The 23,593-nt window shown below is 37.9% G+C and overlaps 2 protein-coding genes across 2 annotated transcripts; both read left to right on the top strand.

The window, feature by feature from the left end:
• The first annotated feature begins 284 nt into the window (after window positions 1–284).
• On the top strand, window positions 285–9,002 carry fam161a (FAM161 centrosomal protein A). Its single transcript, XM_015013010.2, has 7 exons — window positions 285–565; window positions 1,362–1,633; window positions 3,283–4,482; window positions 4,713–4,880; window positions 5,984–6,083; window positions 7,111–7,250; window positions 7,349–9,002. The coding sequence occupies exons 1-7, from the start codon at window positions 410–412 to the stop codon at window positions 7,623–7,625; spliced, it is 2,313 nt and encodes a 770-aa protein (XP_014868496.2). The 5' UTR covers window positions 285–409; the 3' UTR covers window positions 7,626–9,002.
• On the top strand, window positions 8,910–23,564 carry xpo1a (exportin 1 (CRM1 homolog, yeast) a). Its single transcript, XM_015013009.2, has 25 exons — window positions 8,910–9,501; window positions 10,093–10,226; window positions 10,397–10,498; window positions 10,893–10,965; window positions 11,090–11,151; window positions 11,251–11,295; window positions 11,383–11,564; window positions 12,011–12,059; window positions 12,155–12,274; window positions 12,366–12,494; window positions 12,578–12,736; window positions 13,411–13,593; window positions 13,789–13,927; window positions 14,568–14,749; window positions 14,838–14,994; window positions 15,903–16,066; window positions 16,152–16,286; window positions 16,371–16,554; window positions 16,648–16,754; window positions 17,933–18,127; window positions 18,215–18,383; window positions 19,582–19,716; window positions 19,895–20,054; window positions 21,447–21,543; window positions 22,748–23,564. Exons 2-25 carry the CDS (start codon window positions 10,101–10,103, stop codon window positions 22,892–22,894), a joined length of 3,201 nt encoding a protein of 1,066 aa, XP_014868495.1. The 5' UTR covers window positions 8,910–9,501; window positions 10,093–10,100; the 3' UTR covers window positions 22,895–23,564.
• The last annotated feature ends 29 nt before the right edge of the window (window positions 23,565–23,593 follow it).

The following is a 23,593-nucleotide window of genomic DNA, read 5'->3' as shown; positions in this document are numbered from 1 at the left end:
TATCATTTTGGTCCTTAAAATACCAACATTCCCACTTAACTTTAAATGTTAGTCCGTTGAGTGTGTAACTTTTAAATATTAAATGATCATTTTGATCAGTTACTTACTATATTTTACTTTTACGAGAGTAAAAATATGTTGAAGTGGAGCTACTTTTATTTAAGTACAATTGTTGGGTACTCTACCCACTTCTGAAAACATATTTGGTTTAAAAATGTGAAAAAGATTATTTATTTGCGTTGACGTTTTATTACTTCCTGATATGTCGTCACTTCCTTCGCAACCAAGCTTCCCCGTTGCTAGGCTCACTTTACGCTGCTTGATTCCTCTAGTCTCCGTCGTCGATAACTTAATTTAACATAAACAAATTTAACTTTCAAAGTAACTTTAACAAATTTGACCAACCGTTATGGCGAATCCTCACCGTACGAACGTCCTGGTGACTTCGTGTCTGAAAACGCCGGTTGACCCGCACACCAAGGCTCCTTTAGCTTCATACGAGCGGGAGAGAGTTCTTCCTTACTCGGCCATGGGCCACCTGGACAACCGGGACTACGAGAAGGAAGTATGTGCGTTGGGAAAATGTTAATACAATTGGTATTTAGTGTAATTTGTCATTAAAAAGTTTCTATTACTAATCTAAAATTGTAAAAGTACTTGAAGTTTTAAATTGTAAATTGACCGCAGGTTTTAAAATCTCCTTAAATTGACTAATGTGTCAACTGCATGCTTTTATTATAGGGGTAAAATTATTTTTTCAATATATAGTATCAGAAGTGGCTCACTAATGTACCACCTGAAATGTTTTTTTTAATATATATTTAAAGATGTGATTTTAAATGCCAGACTACTCACAACTTAGACTGGACCTGCTCTGACCTCATGTGTGTCATGGAAAACACTTGATCTCCATAATTTGTTTTCCTGACTATTTTCGGATTTCCGTCATGGATAGATTACTAGAGGTCACATTCAGTTGATAATCCCATCCTCTTGTTTGTCCTCTGGTTAAATCTGCCTTTTTTTCCCCATGCAGGTTGTTGATGTCTGATTATAGGTTGTAGTAATAAAACCAAACACCTGATTAAATCTGAACATCAGCTGAACTTATTTAGACTAAACTGCCTTTTTCTGTTTCACCATCTGGTCCTTGTCACTGTCGCAGTGGGATAATAGGCTTAGCCCTGCAGGAGCCTTAGCGTCACTCAGTGGTTGCATTGTTCAAATGTTGCAAATGTAGTCCCACAATTTAAAAAATGAGGCTCATTTAATTTGGAATAAGAGGCAAATATTTTCATGTTGCAAGTAATGACCTGTGATGTGAGTTTGCATTGTTTTTTTGTGATATTTTATGATTTCAGTTGGAGTACGAGGACTTGGGATCGGATTTCTGTTATGACGACTATCTGGGAAAGGAAGATCCTCGCATGGGGGGCGGCCATCATAGAGCAGCAGCAGACTACCTCGACCTGAGTAAAATCTTCTTTTCTAACGAGGAATACTATAGCAAGCTGGAGGAGCTCAAAAAGGCCCATCTGCGCACCATGGCTGAGCTGGAAAGCATGTATCAACAAAAGCTGCAGCTCAGGTCAATGGATCCCTTAGATATGGCAACGCTGGAGCCAGGGCACAGGTAGGTGGTTTCAAACTGTGTCATGACAGTTACATTGTCTATCCTTTCACACTTTTAAACAGCTTAAAATAGACAAAATAGCAAAAATTGTAATGATAAATTCTTCGTTTATTTGCTTTTTTTGTTAGACTATTGCTTGTATAACAGAACAGTTTAAACAAGAAGTCCATAATTTTGATGAGAAAATAAAAGCATGTACAGCTATTCTGATGATTAATTGAGTGAATGAGTGAAAAAAAAATGTATACATTCTGCAAATTTTTTTATTTCACCACTTAAGTTTACTTGATAAAACACTGAAAATACCCAAAATGCAAATAAATAATTAAGTTTATTTTTTTAAATAAAAAAAAAATTATTGCCTAAAATGTAATAATTTAATGCAGCTACAGCTGAAAAATACTTTTAACATCAACATGTGGAAAGCTCAGCCCTTTCTGTTTCACTTAGCATCAATAAAATATATGACTGCTATGTTTAATATTTTTAGTTGAACTGATTAATAACTGATAGCAAAAGTAGCTTAAAAGGGATTTTCTTTCTTTTTCACACAATTTGAACTTGGTGAAGCTAAAACTATGCTACTTGAAAAGTTCTGGCTTGAACATATTTGCAAAGTTTTTTTTTTATCCTAAATACAAAATGTATATATTGTTTTTGCAGTTTTGACTTAATTACTGCTCTGAGTGTGTTGTTCTTTCAACAATTAGTCTTTTTTACTCCAGTTGACAATTAATCAGTTAATAAATTAGTTGATGATAATTGCAATGATCAATTCATCAAGATTATTCGGATTAATCGTTTCAGCCCTAATCAGATTTAAATTTATAAAATGCTTTTGAAAACATGCATGTTTTTTCATTTTAATTATACACTATTGTTATTGTTTTACCACATAGAATCTTAATGAATTGTATTATAATGTCACAGCCTTACATTTATCCTCACCAGCCTTTCTTATGTCCAGTTACGTTATTGTTTTTGGTCTTTGGAATTAAAATGCTTTTGGTTATCTGCAGTGGTTTAAAAAAAGTTAGTACATCCCTACAACGCATGTAAAAAAGCCAAACGTTTATAAATTGTTTATAAGGCATCTGTACAATTTGTTTGTGAATATTATACTGTAGGTAATTTTCACCCGTTCAGTAAGTTGTAAACACAACGTTGCCACAGTTGGATATTAACCAGTTACATTTACTCAAGTAACTTTTTTGAAAAAAAAAAAAAAGTACTTTTAGGAGTATTTTTACTTTTACTTTGGTAATTATCACTACTCTTACTTGAGTAAAATTTCTGAATAATCTACCCAGTGTGAGTTTACTGAAAGAAACTGATTTGGAAAACAAATATTTTGCTTGATTTTATATTATAATGAATTATTGTAATTTTGATCCCTAAAATATCAAAATTTCCACTTAACTTTATGTTTTGGTCTGTCTGATTATGTACTTTTTAAATGCTAAATAACTGATAATTTGATCAGTAACTCAGACTTTTTACCAAATAGTTTTTTACTCTTGAGTAAAAATACGTTGAAGTAGAGCTACTCTTACTTTAGTACAATTTTGTGTACTCTTCCCACCTCTATCAGATAGAATATCAGAATAATATTCAGTTGCTGTATTAAAATGTCTCTTTTCTCTTTTCAGGCTGCTCTGGTCAAATTTAAACCCTGCAGCTTCACATCATCCTTTGAGAAAGTCGCACTCCGCTGTTGAGCTCCGCTGGATCTCTGGGCAGTCAGACTCATCCGACGAAAATGAAGCTTGGAGCAACACGGTGGAAAAAGGCCTTCTGTTCTCTCCTAAAGAGTACATCAAGAACATGTGGAAGGACTTCAAGATTCCCTCCAACAGCCACCGCATGTCCTCCTCCTCACTGCACAGCGCGCCTGGAGACCAGAGGAGACTGAGGAGGAGAAGGGACAAAAGTGAGCAGGAAGACGGCAAACCCAACGTGACCGTCCCAAAACCCTTCCACATGACGCTGCGTGAAGCTGAGAGGCTGAAGCGTGGCGTAAAGACCCGCTCTGAGGTGGAACGGGAGAACATGGAGCTGAAGAGGCAGCTGGAGGAGCTGACAGAATGCCAGAAGCAGTTCCGGGCCAGCCCCGTACCCGCACACGTCCACCTTCCGGTTTACGAAGAGATGCAGGAGCGCAACAAGGAGCAACGGAGAAGCATGCGAGATCGCGAGACGCGGCACCTCCGAGCCCTTCAAAAGCCTTTCAGCTTCTTGGAGAGGGAGAGACTAAAGAAGGAGCAGAAGCAGCTGCAGCAGCAGCAGCTGCAACAAGCCGACAGCGAGAAGATAAAGCCTTTCAAAGCCAAGCCTGTGCCAAAATCCGTGTATGCAGCCGCGTCAGGGGATCAGGTGAAGGAGAACGAGTTGTATCGCTCCATCAAGAAGTATATGAGGGTCCAGGACTTGCTCCGGAGTTCCTCAGAGCCTCCCAGCATGCTCACACGGCGCCTGAATGATCGGAAGAAGCCCAAACACGAACCGGGCGAAGGCTTTACCCACAAGCCTCAGATAAACAGAGAGGTGCCCGACTTCAACGCCAGCTACAGACGCTTCCAAAAGCAGCTGGAGAAGCGGAAGGACGTGAAGACAACGACGGCGTGCGAGCCCTTCGAGCTGAAGACGTCCCAGATCTCCTCGCACCGGGAGCGCATTCTGGCCGACATCGAGAAGGACCAGAGCAGCCCGCGGTTGCTGCGCTGGCCCCACATCAGCCCCGGGCCGGCGCGGACCCCCAACTCAAGCCTCTGTTCGTCCCTGTCGGGAAGTCTGGAGCTGCTTCCTGCCAAAGTTACAGACGCTACTAAAAAGCGTCACGAAGCTGTGAGGTACCAAATTAAGACCCCAAAGGATTCCACCATAATAGTAGAAATAGTGACAGGCTCTGAACTCTGATGACCCGTTTAGCGGTCCTGAACAGACCCCACACCCCCACCCCAACACCTGCTGTCTGTCCTAAAACAGCTTCCAGCCCAGAATAGCTTCCCCCTGCCCTTCCTTTTGCCAAAGTCATCTCCTCCGAACCTTTCTCCATCTGTGACTGCAATTATTTTTGTAGAAAAGCTCTGGAGCAGAGGAAGAAGGCAGAGGAAGAAGAGGAGCGTTGGATGGAAAAGCAGAGGGAGAGAGAAAAGAAGCTGCAGAGGATGGTTTTAAAACGAGCCCAAGCAAATGACCCTCATCTTGCTCTTTCACAGACCAACAAGAGCAAACTGAAAGAGTTCAGGTGTGCACAGTGGTTTTACCTGTTTGATTAAATGTCACTTATCAATCAGGCAATCAATCAAGTTAATTTGTATAGCATATTACAGCAACCAGCCAGATCAAATGGCTTTACATGGTGAAAACATTAAAACGTCATACAGTCACCAATTGTGAAAACCAGTAACAGACATTACATTTTGTCAAGTGGCATTGTTAGAAACGTTAATATACGTCAGATAGTTGATTAATGTTTCATTCATTATGTTTCAAAACCAACTCTAAAACGGGAGGGGTTTTTAGTCTGGATTTAAAGGAACTCAGCGTTTCGGTTGTTTTGCAGTTTTCTGTTAGTTTGTTCCAGATGTGTGGTGCATAGACACTGAATGCTGCTGCTCTATGAATGGTTCTGATTCTTGGGATGCAGACCAGAACCAGAAGACCTGAGAGGGCTGGAAGGTTGCTATGATGATAGCAGTGATTCATAAGTTAATAACAGTATTTTAAAGTCTTTTCTCTCAGTGTAGCGACTTTAGAACTGGGTGATGTGCCCTAACGTCCTGGTTTTAGTCAGAACTCCAGTGGCAGCGTTCTGGGTCAGCTGCAGCTGGAGGTTTGATTTTTTTAGTCAGACCTGTGAGGAGACTAATGCAGTCATCAATGCAAATAGAGATAAAATCATGGATGAGACATCAGTCCTTTAATCCTTGAAATGCTCTTCAGGTGATAGAAGGCCGACTTTGTAACTGTCTTTATGTGACCCTGAATGTTCAGGTCAGAGTCCTTCACTATACCAAGATTTTGGGTGATTACTAGTTTGTCTCCTATGCTTACATAATAATGTGCATTTGCTCTCTCAAAGGTTAATAAACTTTATTTTGCACAGATCCACACTGGAACTGTAAAATATGTTAAATATAAAAATAAAACACAACAATCAAAAACACTAAATAAAAAGGAAATAAAAGTCACACATGAAATGGCTTATGACTTCTCTGTAAACAAAATTGCCCTTCAAAAATATTAATCATCAGAATAAAAATGATTGAGCTCACTTTAATTAATCATGCGACTAATTGATCCATTGCTTATTGCGAAAGGCTTACACTGAATTTTTATTCCCGACAGGAAACAAGACATTCAGCGTAAGAGGGAATATCGGCAGGAGATCAGAGAGATGCGAGAAAGAGTGCAAGGAAGGCCGCTGCTGCTGGAGCAGGTCACACAGGTGAATGTCAGCAGCACAAAGCAAAAACACGCCCATCATTTGTATGCATTTACAAAATAAAGACTAGTTTCAATTTCAATAATGCCAATATTTGCAAAGGTTATTATATTAAATAATTAGGGCTGGGCGATATGGATTAAAAATAAAATCAGATTTTTTTCTACCAAATCTAATGTCCAATTTTAATACTTTTTTCCCCCTCGCTTTCTTTTCTACAAAACAAATTGTAAATTACAGAAAATGTTTTCAAAAAGTGTTGTTTGTTTCAATCATCCGTTCAGTGAGTTGTACAACAGAATATTAAGCCTAGACTACAAGAATTTCTGTTTAATTACGAGAATACTGTTACAATGTTGGAAGAACAAAGATACAGTTTTAATCTTTGTTCTGCCAACAAAGATTGGCAGAACAATCTGCCTTCTGAGCCTTTAATCATTCCTGATTAGATGATTAATCAGGAATGATTAAAGGCTAAATGATTTGCCTTAAATCATTCCTGATTAAAGGCTAAGAAGGGTAAAAATAAAAAAATATTGTTAGCTATTTCTGTCTGCTGATTTTACTAGAAGAGCATCTTAAAATTGCAAGAAAAATGTTTTAATGAGAATTTTTTTTGAGTTTTCATAAAATTACTACTTTGTTTTCAAAATATTACGACTTTATTCTGGTAATATTTAGACCCTATTCTTGTATTATTTCAACTTTATTGTAATGTAACTTTTTTCTCATATTATTTAAACTATATTTTTGTAACATTGTGACTGTTTTTGTTCAAAATCTTTCTTTGTTTCATTGTTTTTCTCTTTCTTTCTTTCTGAACAATTACAATTTCATAAATACATAAATACTTTAACATGTAATTGGTGAACATATTTTTAGTCCTTAATGTTCTTGTGTGCTCTTTAAACAGTGATTCCACAGATACTGTTGTATAAAAACAACACAGGCATTAAAAAATGATTTTATCGATAAAACTTTAGTTAAGAAGTCATTAATTTCTCCTTTTTTAACCTGTTCATGCTAACAGAAGAATGCTAAGCAGGCAGCAGAGAAGCATTACATCGAAACCCTGCAGGGATCCGAGGTGACCGAGGACTTTATAAGCAGCAAGGCGGGCAAATCAGCGTCTGAGCGCAAAATCTCATCAACCATTGACAATACCCAGAGGTAAGCATTTAATCATTCCTAATTTAAAGGCTAAGAAGTGTAAAAATAAAAAATATTGTTAGCAATTTCTGTCTGCTGATTGTTTTTTGTTTTACTAGTGATCAGGGAGAAGCCGACTTTAAAACTGTTCACTACAGAAAGGTCTCCCTGGATGATGAAGACATTAATTGTGCTTCTGATAATGACGAAGAACGAGAGGAGCAGAAGAGTGATCAGGCCTCGCTGAGCCACCGCGAGAGTGAAGATGCCAGCGGTCACCATGGTGACGGTCCACACTACTCTGACGAAAGTTACAATTACTCAGACGATCATGAGAATTTCTCGGATGACAGCGAGCATGAAGTTGACGATAGGCAGCAAGAATTAATAGACTGACGACTTTAAGATGCATGTAGACAAATGCTTTTATTCATGAGCTCTGCAATAGATACGGAGTTGTAATTTTAATTTTAGTTTGTAAAAATAAACATGAATTCTTCTGCCATTGTGATTGTTTCTGAAATCTCTCCCTTGTTTCACTTTTCATTAATGTCAAAAGTTGGATTCATAATTGTTATTTATAGGCTGGATACATTTCACAGCCATACGTCATATGTTTTGCCCACACCTTGAGAATTATACCTTGCAAAAGAATCCACCCATCCATCTGTAGAGTCTTATGCTTGCAGGTTTTTTGGGTCATAGTTATTGAGCAAGAGGTGAGCATGTCACCAGTTTGAGACTGAGACACAAAGGACAAGCAATTATTAACACACACACTCCTAATGAACTGTTATGCAAAGTGAAAATATGTCACTTTTGTAGTTCCTAAGGTCGGTAAACTTTGCTACGAAGCAGCAGATTACAGAATTATGAAAAATTTGTCAGTCAGATTAGTCAATCATACTTTTTGTCACATCTTTCTTATTTTCTTTGTTGCTTATTTGCATGGGGACAAGTGTTAAGTATAAACAAAAACCTTAGCGGTAAACCTTAGCTAATTTGCAGTGTATGTCCCCAGTTGTAGATTTAACAACATAAAACAATTTTGAAAAATGAAGCAACATAAAGTCTCATACATAACATAAGATTAATATTTAGTATCTGTTAAAAAAATACTAAATTTAACTCTGAAGTTGATGGTTTCCTAATAGTTTTTTAGGTTTTGATTTCCTGGTAACACTATGATAATCACCCATTGCTGACATATGACATTTCAAATATTCCAAAATGTATTCATGCTCTTCAACAAAGAATGACTAATTTCCAACTTTACAACTATTTCGAGTGAATAATCCTATAACGTTATAGTCCGATAACGTCCCATAAAGATTAGAGTAAATACCTACTTGGTTCAATGATATCCAAAAGGTATCCTTACACTTATTGATTTTAGATCAAATTCACATTTATTACATAAGACAGTTTAGAAAAGAAAAATAAATTTAAATTCATCACATGTTGAGCAGTACACTAGCAAATCTTCACTTCTTGGCAAGCTCTTGTCGCACCATATAAAGAATTTACGAGCGACATATGAACAACTCCGCCTCGTGTGACGCACAGTGTGATGTCAATAGCGAAGGAACCAATCGCGTGGTTAGTGGGCGGGAGCATGATCCAAATTTTACGCGGCGCGCGGTGGGCCGAAAGACCGAGAATGAATAGCCCGGTCTCAACCGGTTCTAACCGGTCTGCAGTTGGAAGCATGAGCTTAGAGGAAGAGCACTTTTCCACGACCTAAAACATCTCTGCTGTCGTACAATGTGCAAATTGGAAAAGAAATAAAATTAGACTATTTCACTTCGTGATTATGACTCGGAATATCGCTCCAACTGTGACTCCGTGAAATTGTTGCTGTTAGCTTAGCTCAACGATTTATTAGCCAGCAGATCTAAATCATCAATGACTTTTCCATTAGCAGGGATACTAGCTGTTACAGTCGGATGTAGTTGCCGATAGCTGAAAAGAGGCTTCTTTTTCACAGTGACTGAGGAAAAGAAAGATTGTGCGCTACTGGTAGTTTTAAAGTAAGTCGAAGGATACTGCGGAAAGCCATTTTTAACTAGGCGTTGGTTGTTTTTTGTCATCTACGGAAGCTAGCGTTAGCCTTTAGCTAGCAAGTGCTAGCTGCAGTGTAGCATCAGTGGTCGCAATGAGATAACGCTACATACTTTTCAACGTATTAAGACGCTTAGCATTCCGAGCTCCAGCTACAAGATCATTCAGCAACATTACACTAGTTTTACGACAAGTGGACTGCACATACCAGGTAAGTAAATCCCGAGCATCGTCTAGCTAAATAGTTAAGTTCGCGTGGGCTAATATTAGCATCCGCGAGTTTCATAATAAAACTTTTTGACTTATTTCTTGTTATGCTGCGATAAATAGAAAAGTCAAAGAAATGCGGCTAGAGTTTAAGCGACCCTTTTTCCTGGTTAAACTATTTTTATTCTATAAAACACGTCTATGCTTTGGGTTTTCGTAGACACTTTTCTGTGTTCCTGTGCTGCCAGACGGGGGCGCCGTTTCCCATTAGGCCGCTTAATCGTTTGACTGTCAAATATCGCTACTTTAGGCACTCATCCCACAAAGTGCTACAACATTTACCTTTTCGTCTCTTACGCTTCATTGTGTTTGCTTTTGGATTGCAACATGTCTTTAAGACTTGAGAAGGAAGATTGAGTTAATCTCCTCCAAGTTTTATATATATATATATATATATGTATATATATATACATACACATTTTACTCTAAATTCCAGTTGTAAATATAGATACATGTATTATGATTTGTCTTATGGCACTATGAAGTTGAGGTTTTGCCAGTCTTTATCTAAACTAGATTTTCCTAAACGCCACAGGAAGCTCTATGCCAGCTGAAATGACCATGTTGGCCGATCATCCAGCCAGACAACTGCTGGACTTCAATCAGAAACTGGACATCAACCTGTTGGACAGTGTTGTCAACTCTATGTACCATGACATCGGTAACCAGGTGAGGGACATTTTCTGTCAGCGTTGCCTTTGTGTGGGGGGAATAACAAGGTTCTTATGCAGACTTGAACAATGAATTTTTTTCACAGAATTTGATGTGGTAATTAAACAACCAGAGCTGATTACTGCATTTCTGATATAATATTAATAAATTTTTTTTGTTTTGTGTAGCAAAGAGTGGCTCAAGAAGTGTTAACAAACCTGAAGGACCATCCTGATGCGTGGACGAGGGTTGATACCATTCTGGAATTCTCTCAAAATATGAAGACTAAAGTATGAACTTAAAATATTTGGATTTTGTAAAGGGGATATTTACAATTATATGTTTAATTTTTTCCTGTCCAGTGTTAAAATGGAAGGTTATTCTCCAGTACTCTTTTCAGTGTTTTTACTGGTTTATATCTGCATTTTAATGTTTGTTGGTTTTGTGGAATGTGCCCTTCAAGAGCCTGATTTCCTCAGTTCTTTGTATTTCCTAACAATGGCTCAAGATTATCTATTCATTGTAAAAGGGGACAAAAACAAAAGGTGGAAATTGTGTGCAGATTTTACTTTCTGAACATATTAGATAATGAAAATCTACATTGTGTTACTTCCTTTGTTCACTGTTCACTGGATCTCATGGTTAAAGACCTGGTTTAAAGTTGTATCTCTCCATTTTCCTCAGTACTATGCACTGCAGATTCTGGAGGCGGTCATCAAAACACGCTGGAAGATTCTTCCAAGAAATCAGTGTGAAGGTAAATTTTACTTCTGATGCTGCATAATGGGCTTGACCACCTCTGGTGTTTGTTTAGCTCTCCAACACAAGTCATGTCTGCATTTGTTTGGTGAGCATCTGCTAATAAAATGTGACTTTTCCAGGAATCAAAAAGTATGTTGTTGGGTTGATTATCAAGACTTCCTCTGACCCTGCAAACATGGAGGTAAAGTTGTTGTCATAGAGAAATCTTGAACTTTCACACACAAAACATGTCAGTCTTTCTCTCATTATTAATTCTGCAATTTTGATATTTGTTTTGCAGAAAGAAGGGGTGTATATTTCAAAGCTCAACATGATTCTCGTACAGGTAACGATTTCAAATCTATGGACAGACACAATAACTAACAAGCGTAGAATGTTGATGGCAGTCGATTCTTTGTTTTGGTCTATTTAGATCTTGAAACAAGAATGGCCCAAACACTGGCCCACCTTCATCAGTGATATTGTTGGTGCCAGTCGGACCAGCGAGAGCCTCTGTCAGAACAACATGATCATCCTGAAGCTCCTCAGTGAAGAAGTGTTCGACTTCTCCAGTGGCCAGATGACACAAGTGAAGGCCAAACACCTCAAAGACAGGTTACTGATTAAAAAAATCATTTAAAGCGGGGAGTCCTTTAAAGTCTTTAACTATTGGTTCAGGAAAAATAACAGATGAAAAAATGTTTGGGCTTGAAAACTGCATTTCAAGTTGGACTTATTAAAAAAAGCTGTGGTTCGTCTAATAGTCAGATGATAACGACAAAATGTCAATTTGCATGTTTATTTATTCAATAAGCCTCGTTGAATTTTGTATGGTCATTTATTGTGTTTAGTCATTTATAGTCTTAAAGATTAAATTGTATTCTGTCAAATAATAAGTATTCTTATTAAACTAATATGACAGAATACTTAGTTTAGTTTAATAAGTACTGTTATTAAACTATTGTTTGGATAACACCAGTATTAATTGTAAGGTTACATCTTTATCTTAAATTATTAATCCTACAGTCACTAACGATGCTTTTTCCTCTCTCATTTTTTAGCATGTGCAATGAGTTTTCTCAAATATTCCAGCTGTGCCAGTTTGTAATGGTAAGACTGTCAAAAGTCTGGAGACTTCTCAGTATTTTTATTTTAGTTTCTTTCGGAATAATCACCGATTGTTCCTCTGTTGTTTTTCTGTGAAGGAAAACTCCCAAAATGCACCTCTGGTCCACGCCACTCTGGAGACTCTCCTGCGTTTTCTAAATTGGATTCCTTTAGGATACATATTTGAGACCAAACTCATCAGTACTCTGGTCTACAAGGTAAACCAGCAAACATGAATGAGGAAGTTCAACATTCCCCTGGGTCAGGTGATGTGTCTCAGTTTGACCTTTTCCTTCTTTACTCCATCAGTTCCTGAACGTTCCCATGTTTCGCAACGTGACGCTGAAATGTCTGACAGAGATTGCTGGAGTGAGCGTCAATCAGTACGAGGAGCAGTTTGTCAACCTGTTCACCCTCACCATGAGCCAGCTCAAACAGGTTAGCGCCACTTTTACCATGTTGCAGTTCACTGACTGGTTGTTTTACAACCAAAGTGAAAACCGGTGCCTTTGCTTGCCTAGATGCTGCCGCTGAATACTAACATCAAAGTGGCGTATGCCAACGGGAAAGACGACGAGCAGAATTTCATCCAGAACCTGAGTCTGTTTCTCTGCACGTTCCTCAAAGAACACGGGCAGCTGGTCGAGAAACGACCCAACCTGCGTGAGACGCTCATGGAGGTAGAAACGCTGAACCCTCTCTGTTCTTAAAAAGAAACGAGAGTTTTTCATTTCCCTGGTTTTACTTTAATTAAAAACATAAGCTCAAGGGTATGATCCACATTAGTTCTGCTATATTGTGGTTAAGAGAAATGGGGACTAACCTTCAGCCTACAGTTTTTATTTATTTTTTTTAAGTTTTGTTGCTCATGGGCTCCAGATTTTGTTACCTGAACCAAAGCAACACGTTTCCCCAGTGGATAAAACTAAAACTAGGGCTGCACAATATATTACAAATATATCATTTTTACAACATCAGTATGCACAAAATTCATATTGCAAATGACTGCTTAGAGGGCAGTAGTTGTTGGGAAATATATGTTAAGAGTTTCTTATGTTGTAATGTTTATGCTAAAAGCTCACACCAGATATAAATGACATGACAAAAATGCTAAAATTCACACAGAGTAAGAAGAAAACTGGTATATTTCACCTGATGTTGTCCTTGTAATGTTTACACATATTGTGCAGCCCTACTTAGAAAAAATAAATTCCAGCAAACCCTACAAAGGCTTTTTCTTTTTTTTTCTTTTTTTGTTTTTGCTGCTTTTTGATTTTTTTAATCTCCAAAGAGATTAAAGATTCAATGAAGTAATCTCTGTTAATTTCTTCCTCAAACTCTTTCCGTTCTCCAGGCCCTGCACTACATGCTGTTGGTGTCGGAGGTGGAGGAGACGGAGATCTTTAAGATCTGCCTTGAGTACTGGAACCACTTGGCAGCAGAACTGTACAGAGAAAGCCCATTCTCCACCTCAAGTACTCCTCTGCTGTCTGACGTTCCTCCTCGCAGACATCTCTACCTGCCTGTGCTGTCCCAGGTGAGCTTAATCTTTTTACTCTGATGGTAAATCATGTTTGAGAAGCATTAAATCCTATTTTATTTGATCATGTTTCTATTGACCACTACGTAGATGTTTTGTTGTACAGATGCATGTATTAAACAGCTCATTGAGTCACTTGAATGACTCGAAGGCGGTCACAGATTGCTGACGTCGGTCCGTTTCCTCCTGCAGGTGCGTTTGCTGATGGTGAGCCGCATGGCCAAACCAGAGGAGGTGCTGGTGGTGGAGAATGATCAGGGCGAGGTGGTCAGAGAGTTCATGAAGGACACAGACGCCATCAATTTGTACAAGAACATGAGAGAAACTCTTGGTGAGTAGTTAGACATTTGTGGGTCAAGACTGTGTTGCTGCTTTTCATCTTAGCAGTATTAATGTAGCTATCTAAATGTTTTTCTAGTACACAAGTACAAAGTGCCTTTTTGATTTTTTCTTTTTGTTTGTTGCTGCCATATTTTTTCACTATATTTACAACAAAATGTGTACAGAATTACTGTGTCCACACTTTAAGTCTTAAACTAAGACCTTGGAATGTATCAAATTCATTTAAAAGTAGTTTTTAATGTTTTTCTTTTTATTTTATCCCAAAGTTTTTCTGTCAGGCAGAACTTTGAGTCACCTGCAGACATCTTGTCTGTGTTCTGTGACTTGATTCGATTGAGGTTACCAGTAACTTGCTGCTAATATACCCTCGCTAGCTAGCTAGCTAATTAGCACCTCTTGTGGGCACCAAGCCGAGTTCAGAGTTTTTGCTATGCTTGATATTTATGCAGCAAGTTCCCCAAACTAACCCCTATATTTATAATTCTTTCAGTCATAAATTTCATTCACTGACATTAAAGGTCTTAAAAAGTCTCAATTGCTGAAACCTGCAGAAACCTTGAATCAAGTCTGCGTCCCGTCACACAGTGTTGCTCTTTTATTTATTTCTCCCTGTGTCTGAATCCCTGCAGTATATCTGACACATCTGGACTACGCAGACACTGAGCGAATCATGACAGAGAAGCTCCACAACCAGGTGAACGGCACCGAGTGGTCATGGAGGAACCTGAACATGCTCTGCTGGGCCATCGGCTCTATAAGCGGGGCGATGCATGAGGAGGACGAAAAGAGGTTCCTGGTTACTGTCATTAAGGTGGGATGCAGTGAAGGAACTCTGTTTAGTAAGAACTACATAATGTTGTTACCAGTTCTTGACAGTATTTGTAACTCTATCTGTGCAGGACCTGCTTGGCTTATGTGAGCAGAAAAGGGGTAAAGATAATAAGGCTATAATAGCGTCAAACATCATGTACATCGTGGGTCAGTATCCCCGTTTCCTGCGAGCTCACTGGAAGTTCCTCAAGACCGTCGTCAACAAGCTGTTTGAGTTCATGCATGGTGAGTCAAAATGGCGTTTCATACCAGTCTGGATATTTATTGTTAGATTTTAAAAGCATCCATGACCAGTTGATCATGCTGGCTTAAATAAGCTGTGATTTTCCTATTAACCTAAAAGTTATTGTTTGTGATGTGTGAAGACTCATAATAATTCAAAAAAATGTGTAGATCTTTATTTTTCACCACCAAAAAATGGAGGTTGTCGTTTTTTTCTTTCACCTGCGCAATGCATGCTGGGCCGACGATGAGGTTATAGTGGACTGGGGCTTATAAACAAACAAAGAAGTCAAGGTTGTGAAGGCCTGAAAAGTGTTAGTTTTTATGTGCCACGATAAACAAGACCTGACCAGCTTGTGATGTACTGCTTTAATGTATTAGCATGAGCTAATGCCATTAGCATTAGCTAACAAAAATCAAAACAATTGGAAAGATTACAAATTAATATATTTAAGTGACATTGTAGCATCGTTAAGCCTTTTTAATTCTCCGTTCTAATATGTTTTAGAAAACATTTTGATCCTCATTCTGACTTTAAACGGCTCGACTTAGAAACTGGAGCTTCCTGTCGGATTAGCGTTTCCAAGCAGCAGCCACACAAACAGCAGCTTCTTTGGTTGAATCTCTTTTCTTCCTCCGTTTGGTCTTCATCTTTATTCCCCCTCATTATTTCTGCGTTGCCTTGTATTTCAGTTTGCTCCAGTTTATATTTAAAGTGCTTAATGTTGCGTATCGCAAAGTTTGCAACATTTTTATTTAAATTTATAAAACACTAAACGGCCTACAGTGTTTTTACTGTTGCAACTAATTGTGGATCCCTTTAAAGCATGAAGAGAACATTGTTGCATCTCCATGATTTAACATTTGAATTAATTTTTCTTTTTTTTTTTTGTAACGCTTTTTCACTGCAGAGACTCATGATGGCGTCCAGGATATGGCTTGTGACACGTTCATCAAGATTGCTCAGAAGTGCCGCCGTCATTTTGTTCAGGTCCAGGTGGGCGAGGTGATGCCCTTCATCGACGAGATCCTCAGCAACATCAACACAATCATCTGCGACCTGCAGCCTCAGCAGGTCAGTCTGAAAGCATTTTACACCATCAGTGTGACTAAAAACATACAGGAACATCGAGCTAACCCTTCCTTTGCGTTGTCTGCAGGTTCACACGTTTTATGAGGCCGTGGGTTACATGATCGGCGCTCAGACGGACCAGGCGGTTCAGGAGCTTCTGATAGAGAAGTACATGCTGCTTCCTAACCAGGTTTGGGACAGCATAATCCAGCAAGCCACCAAGGTGAGAACAACATCAGGAAATCGTTTTTATTAAGGGTTCTGTGTCACAGTGTGTGCTGCATCTAAAATCTGGATTCTGCTGCAGAATGTGGACATTCTGAAGGATGCAGAGACGGTGCGCCAGCTCGGCAGCATCCTGAAGACCAACGTCCGGGCCTGTAAAGCTGTCGGACATCCCTTTGTCGTCCAGCTGGGTCGAATCTATCTGGACATGCTCAACGTCTACAAATGTCTGAGTGAAAACATTTCCTCGGCCGTCCAGACCAATGGTCAGCTGACTAACCTTTGTTCTCATGTTTTTGGTATTTATATTTGATAATGGTGATTCATTCAAACTGTTTGTTTTTCTCACATCTGTGTAGGCGAGATGGTGACAAAGCAGCCTTTGATAAGGAGCATGAGGACAGTAAAGAGGGAGACGCTCAAGCTGATTTCAGGCTGGGTCAGTCGCTCCAGTGACCCTCAGATGGTGAGGCTGCCCTTTGTTTCCTGCCCTTTTTTTATCAGTTTTTTTCCTTTCTTACAACACAGTTTATAGAGAGAGGCATTGTTCTAAATGTTGAACCCAACATTTTGTTTCTAAGTGCACAGAGCCTATCAGAATAGCAAAACCATATTTTAACAATAATGTAAGTTTAATGTACTGATGAGATCTGCTAAAGTTTTGTTAAAAGTGCAGACATAAGTCTGAGGTTTTCTCTTGGTTATTTATAGTGTTGTACTATTTATTTAAATAACTATTTAGGCGAGGCTTTAAAAAACTTAAAATGTACCATATTTGGATGTGCTGTGGTGGCGCAGGGGTTGGGCACAACCCACAATGGAGGCCTTGGTCCTCGACTCGGCTTTCCAGGTTCGATTCCCGGCCTTGGCGACCTTTGCTGCATGTCTTGCCCCTTCTCTCATTACCCACTTTCCTGTCGATTGACTGTCAAATAAAGGCCACTAGAGCCAAAAAAATCTTAAAAAAAAACTTAAAATGTACCATATTTATCACTAATAAATCAGGCACGGTAACAGTTATAACAGTGCTTATACTGGATAAACATATTTTGGTGTCTTATCTATACACGGGTACCAAAAGTTTGCATTTAGAGCTGTTAGCTATGGAGTTATTCTTGATTTATTTGATTATATTTTCATGTAGAAGTTACTTCTAAAACCCCATGTGGGACTTAAAGTCAAAGCAGATATCTTTAGCTTCAGTAAAAATGTGAACTTCTGCCCATTTAGGATGTAAATAGTTTCTTAAAAAGCTAAAATATATTTATATTCTTGGGAAGAAATGTTTTCTTCCATTGGAAATATTAATATCTTGCAAGTCTCCTGTATTCTGGCTTTGGTTATAATGGGGAACAGCCCTGAATGTCACCCTGCAATGCATTCTGGGAGTTCTATATATGTCCCACAGTGCTTAAATGAGGTTAAACAGTTAAGACTTTTTTTTTTTGGTTTTCTCCCTGATGACATTTCACCTGCACTTCTCTTTAAGCTGCAATACAAATCAGTAACAGATTATATAACTATTTAATCTGACAGATTGAAATAATGCAATCTGGCACAGTAAAATAGACAAGTGTTATACATAAACAGATGTATCAGAATTGAACTGAAAACAGTAAAGATGTTTGTTGGTCTGTGGTTAAGGTGGGAGAGAACTTTGTGCCCCCCCTGCTGGAGGCCGTGCTCATCGATTACCAGAGGAACGTCCCGGCTGCAAGAGAACCTGAAGTCCTCAGCACCATGGCAACTATAGTCAACAAGTTGGGAGTTCACATCACCAGCGAGATCCCGAAGATCTTCGACGCAGTCTTTGAGTGCACTTTAAACATGATCAACAAGGTCTGCAGAGGATTAACGCTCTGAGCTCAGTGCTGCTGGAAACTGTGCTGACCTCAGCTCTGCTCTGGTTTTCTCCTTTGCTCTCAGGACTTTGAAGAATTCCCGGAGCACCGAACTCATTTCTTCTACCTGCTCCAAGCTGCCACGTCCCAGTGCTTCCCCGCCTTTCTGGCCATTGCTCCAGCCCAGTTCAAACTGATTCTGGACTCCATCATCTGGGCTTTCAAGCACACCATGAGGAACGTGGCTGACACAGGTAGGCCTGTCGCAATGAATTATCCTGGATGGTAAATTCTCCCAAATGTTACGATAAATGACAACGTTGTTGTTTTGAGACCATTTTCAAGTAATATAATGGTAAAGGCATGATAATGCAATAACACGTTCTCAAAGATCAATAAACTTTAAATTTAAATGAATATTTAACACTGAAACTGGAAAACATTTTAAATATCTAAAGTAAATAAAAGAACAAATAAAATGAATTAGAAAGTCTCTGCAAACATAATTGTCATTCAAAATAAGAGCTATTTGAAACCAAAACACCAGAGTGAAGACTTGTCATTCAGTTTTTGGTAAAAAAAAAAAAGAGGAATAAAAGAAACAAATCATGCAAATGAAAATTATTGGGTTCATTTTAATTTATCAGGCAACTGATTAATATTACAACAGGCTTAGACACGTTCCACTCTGTGGAATCTGCTTGATTAACTTTAGCTGCCACATAAACTAGAGCTGAGTGAAACAGGGGTGTCCAAACTGTATCTAAAAATTAAACTCACTGAAATCACATTTTTGTTTTTCTAGCCTGCATAACGATAAAGTAAAAGTGCAATATTGTAATTAATCTAATGCAGTCTTTATTTATTTTTATTTTTTGGCTTAAATGACAGCGGTTTTTGCGTGCTTGAATTGCTAAAAAAAAAGTTTGCTTGGTAAATTGTTTTGATGCACCAAAATCTGGTTTTGAGTAAAAGTCACTGTGTAAATCTGGTCCTATTTACTATTAAATTAAATTACAGGATACAAAAAATGTAGTAATTAAAAAAAACAAACACTTGATGTTTTACCCTAACGTTTCTGTGAGGAGATTTGAACTTGACCTCAATAATTTTGCCCTAATTAAAAATAAAAATCTCCAACTGGATCAGCCACCTGAACAGGTTGGATCCATTTGTATCATATTTGAATTGCAGTGAGACGTCACAGAAAATTAGTCCCAAGAAAAAAACCCTCCTTCTGCTTTGGATACCCCTGAAATAAACACGCAAATGTAGACCACTTAATGATAACCCAGTCTCGGTTATTGCTTTTCTGTTTATTATTCTGTCATATTCTTCACCTGTAACTGATGATTAAAAGATGGACCTGCAGTTGTCATTTTTAGTGATGGATTTTTGTTGTTCTCAAATGAATGTCTGCTGTTAAAGCTTTGTTTGTTTGATCGCCTCCAGGCCTGCAGATCCTCTACACGCTCCTGCAGAATGTTTCTGCAGAAGAGGCAGCAGCACAGAGCTTCTACCAGACCTACTTCTGTGACATCTTGCAGCACATCTTTTCTGTGGTCACTGATACGTCACACACTGCAGGTAAACGAGGCTGACCTTGACGTATGTTGCTACACTTTCTGATGGTTGACAATCTAAAGTTTTCCTCATATTCAGATTTGATTACTTGTATAAGCCTATTACCCAGTTCCCTCAGGATAAGATGCCATGTTTTTATTTGTATTTCTATAACTGACGAGCTGCTTCTTTCTGTTTGTAGGTCTGACCATGCATGCCACCATCTTGGCCTACATGTTTAACTTGGTGGAAGAAGGGAAAGTCAGTGTTGCTCTGAGCACCACCAACCCCACCAACAACCAGCTGCATGTTCAGGAATACATCGCCAACCTGCTCAAGATGGCCTTCCCTCATTTACAAGAGTAAGAAACCAAATAGTCACAACTCTGCTGCACGTGTTGGTGTCTGACCATTAGGATGTGAAATAAACACGGTTAGACTGGGAAAAGGAAATGAAATTATATTTTCATTCAGAAGGTACCAGCTCCTCTGGAATCAATTAGGCAACATGATGATGAATATTGTTTTTCTTTTGCCTTCTCTCGCAATAAATTGGCAAATACACCTTGGTTTGTTTTGTATGCAGTCACAGTGACGACAAATGTCAATTTAAAATTGCACATACAGGTCTAGAAAAAAATTGAGACCACTTAAAATTGAGTTTCTCTTGATTTTCCATTTTATAGGTTCATGTTTGAGTAAAATGAACATTGTTCCTTTATTCTATGAACTACTGACATGTAATTCCAAGGAAAAATGTAGTATTTATTTACAGAAAATGAGAAATGGTTAAAATAACGAAAAAGATGCAGCGCTTTCAGACCTCAAATAATGCAAATAAAACAAGTTCATATTCATTTAGAAACAACAATACTAATGTTTTAACTTAAGAAGAGTTCAGAAATCAATGTTTGGTGGAAAAACCAGGACTCTTGATGTGTTCCAAATCTGTTATATTTTAAAGAGCCTCAGTGAAAACGTGTTAAAGCATTCTCACCTTTTTGATGCAGAAAAATGGTTGACTGGTCAACTGCAATCTTACACCCTTGAAAATGACTCGTATAGTCCAAATAGTTGGGATGCATTTTTTTTCTTTCTTACAGAAAGTTTCTGTTTATGTCTTAGAGGAGAGAGAGCAGCTTCATGTTTGGTCTGTTTGTTTTGCTTCTGTCTTTTTACACTTAAATGTGTGTTTGTATCAAAAAAAAAGATAGAAAATTTCAGATATCTCACAAACAAGATATTAGGACGTGTAAAAGCCTTACATAAACTTCATATTGTAGCCGAAAGACTTTCAGTATTCAAGATGTCACAAGAATGGATTAGTAATTGATACTTTTGCGTGGGAAAATAAATATTTTCCATGTTCCCTAGTGGGCTATGTAAGCTTCAGTACATCTAATGATTTCTAATTTGTGACGCCTGACTCTAATACTCTTTTGAATTGGCTGTGCTTTTCAAGTTATCATAAATCTCTTGTATTTCTCACATTTTCTGTTAAATTATAATTTTTTTTCTTTCAAGTTAACATCAAAATATGGCTTTTGATAAAAGTATTGTAAATGGTTCTCTTCTGCTAATTCTTGATGGACTGCACAGCTAAATGCATTTATTGCTGTGATAGGATAGTTTTTAGTTTATATACTTGGATAAAATGTCAGATAAACTGTAAGGAACATGCTACAAGATAAACTCGTTGTTTTGTTCCTTTTGGAAATGTTCTTCACTTGACCCTGATGAAATGTTGTGTGCAGTGCCCAGGTGAAGGTGTTTGTAACCGGTCTGTTCAGCCTGAACCAGGACATCCCAGCCTTCAAGGAGCACCTAAGGGACTTCCTTGTGCAGATCAAGGTCAGTGAAAGCTGCGTCTAGCAAAAGTATTTATACCCTTCCAACATTTTTGTTTGTATTTTCTCTTGTTAAAGCTAAAAATTTTTATATTTTATTGGGGTTTAATGTGATTACCTAGCCACAATTTCCTCTTGAGCCGTTGTAATCATTTTATCCACTTCATCCAGATATCTTTTTAGTTTTAAGCAGTGGAGAAATATTAAACTGCTGCTGTGAAAGTTACTCATTAGTTGCTAGGTAACCACAAGTTACTTGGCAGGTTGCTAGGTAACCAGAGTGAGCAAGGTAGTTGATTCCACCAACTTTGCTTAGGTTTTTTTTTATTTTATTTTTTTATTTCAAACCTTACATAGAGGATATTTAACACAGTGACAAATATCACAATACTTTAATAAAATAAAAAAATAACCGCAGACATTGCTCATATTGGTATTAAGGTCTTAAAATCTACAAAGTAGAATAGTCAGAAAAAAGCTAAATAAATTCAATAAAAAATAAAACAGTGTGTACCTTTTTAGTGTACACAAATATGATTTTCTTAAATTGTCAAAAATACTTTTAAAATTATGGTTGTGAGAGGTGGAGCAGATAAAGCTTTTCCTCTGCCTACATCTCCCAGAATGCTGAGCAGTTCTGGATCGTTCTGTGAAATTATTGAAAATTGAGACATATGTTCTATTATTAATCCATCTGTCACAATATATATATATATATATTTGACTTATTCACTTTTTGGGTTCAGGTTTTATTAGATATAGGTTTTATTAGAAGCTTTACAGTTTTAAAGCCAAACTTTGTACTTTTTTTTTGTTTTTTTTTGGATGCATTAAAACCAAAATCGTAGCTCTGAAATACTAAACTAAAAGCGTTAAATGAAGTGGATTTCTCTTTTCTTTTTAGTTGAATATGTGAAGATGAAACAACTTTAAATTCCATCAGCATTCTAACTCGAAACCAGTTTCAGACCAGTTCTTTTTGGGTTTAGATTATCTACTGAAACATGCTAAATAGTCTATTATACTCTCTTTAGAAGCAAAACACTATTAAAATAGTTATGTAGAGGCAAATTATAACTAAAATCCAGTTGGAAAGAAAATTTCAAAAGGATAAAAGTAAAATAATTTACTGGATTCCAGTAGCCTGCTCTTCAGATCTAGCAGCTGGATTTGAGCGGCTCTGATCTTCGTCTCTGGTGGTCCAACAGGAGTTTGCTGGTGAGGACACGACGGACCTGTTCCTGGAGGAGCGGGAATCGGCTCTTCGCCAAGCCCAGGAGGAGAAACACAAGCTGCAGATGTCTGTGCCTGGCATTCTGAACCCCCATGAGCTGCCAGAGGAAATGTGCGACTAAATCACCTGCAGCGTAAAAAGAACAAGCTCAGAGCCGCGAGGATGCTTCTTCATGAATGATTTTCTTTTCAAGTATTTTGAAGTATTTGAAATTGTTTGGAAAGAGAATTTGGGCCGATAGGAAGAACCCTGGCACTCGGTTGTTTGTCGACCAAATCAATGTTTATATGTAAATGAGAATCGCCATCAGTTTTGGTATGTTTTTCTTTCTCCTTTACCATCTTATTTTATACAAAGGTTTTTGTGTGTAACATGCCATCTTTTGTTAATTTGTTATTAAAGCTTTGATTGGCAACACGGTTCTTTTACATCTGCTTGAAGTTTAAAAAAATTAAAGGTTAGTTTTAATCCCTCAACTCAATAGATTCAACTCCTGCTCTTTGTTAATATGTAAAATATAATGTTAAGACTTTTGCCATGTTAATGTGAAAGATTGCTCGGTTTCAAAAGTGCTTTGTGCACTGAATAGAATGAATGTGATGCTCAAGGATAGCTCGGTCCTTGTTTTTTGTCAGTGTGATTATTTTTATTTTTTTGTTTCTTGCTTTTTTGTCCTTAAACGGGTTGGAGCTCTGCTTCTGCTATTGGGTGTAACTGAAGGTTGTGTGCAGATCATCCTGTTTGTAAACCTTTCCAAGTACCATATAAAGTTGGCTATTTTTACAAAACAACTGTATGCCCATTCTTCAAATTATAATGT

The sequence above is a fragment of the Poecilia mexicana genome, unplaced genomic scaffold (genome assembly GCF_051168715.1).
Source record: "Poecilia mexicana isolate PSO_F unplaced genomic scaffold, ASM5116871v1 scaffold_1, whole genome shotgun sequence".
Taxonomy (NCBI): Eukaryota; Metazoa; Chordata; class Actinopteri; order Cyprinodontiformes; family Poeciliidae; genus Poecilia; species Poecilia mexicana.
Note: the sequence above shows the minus strand (reverse complement) of the source record. Positions and strands in the feature narration are given on the sequence as shown.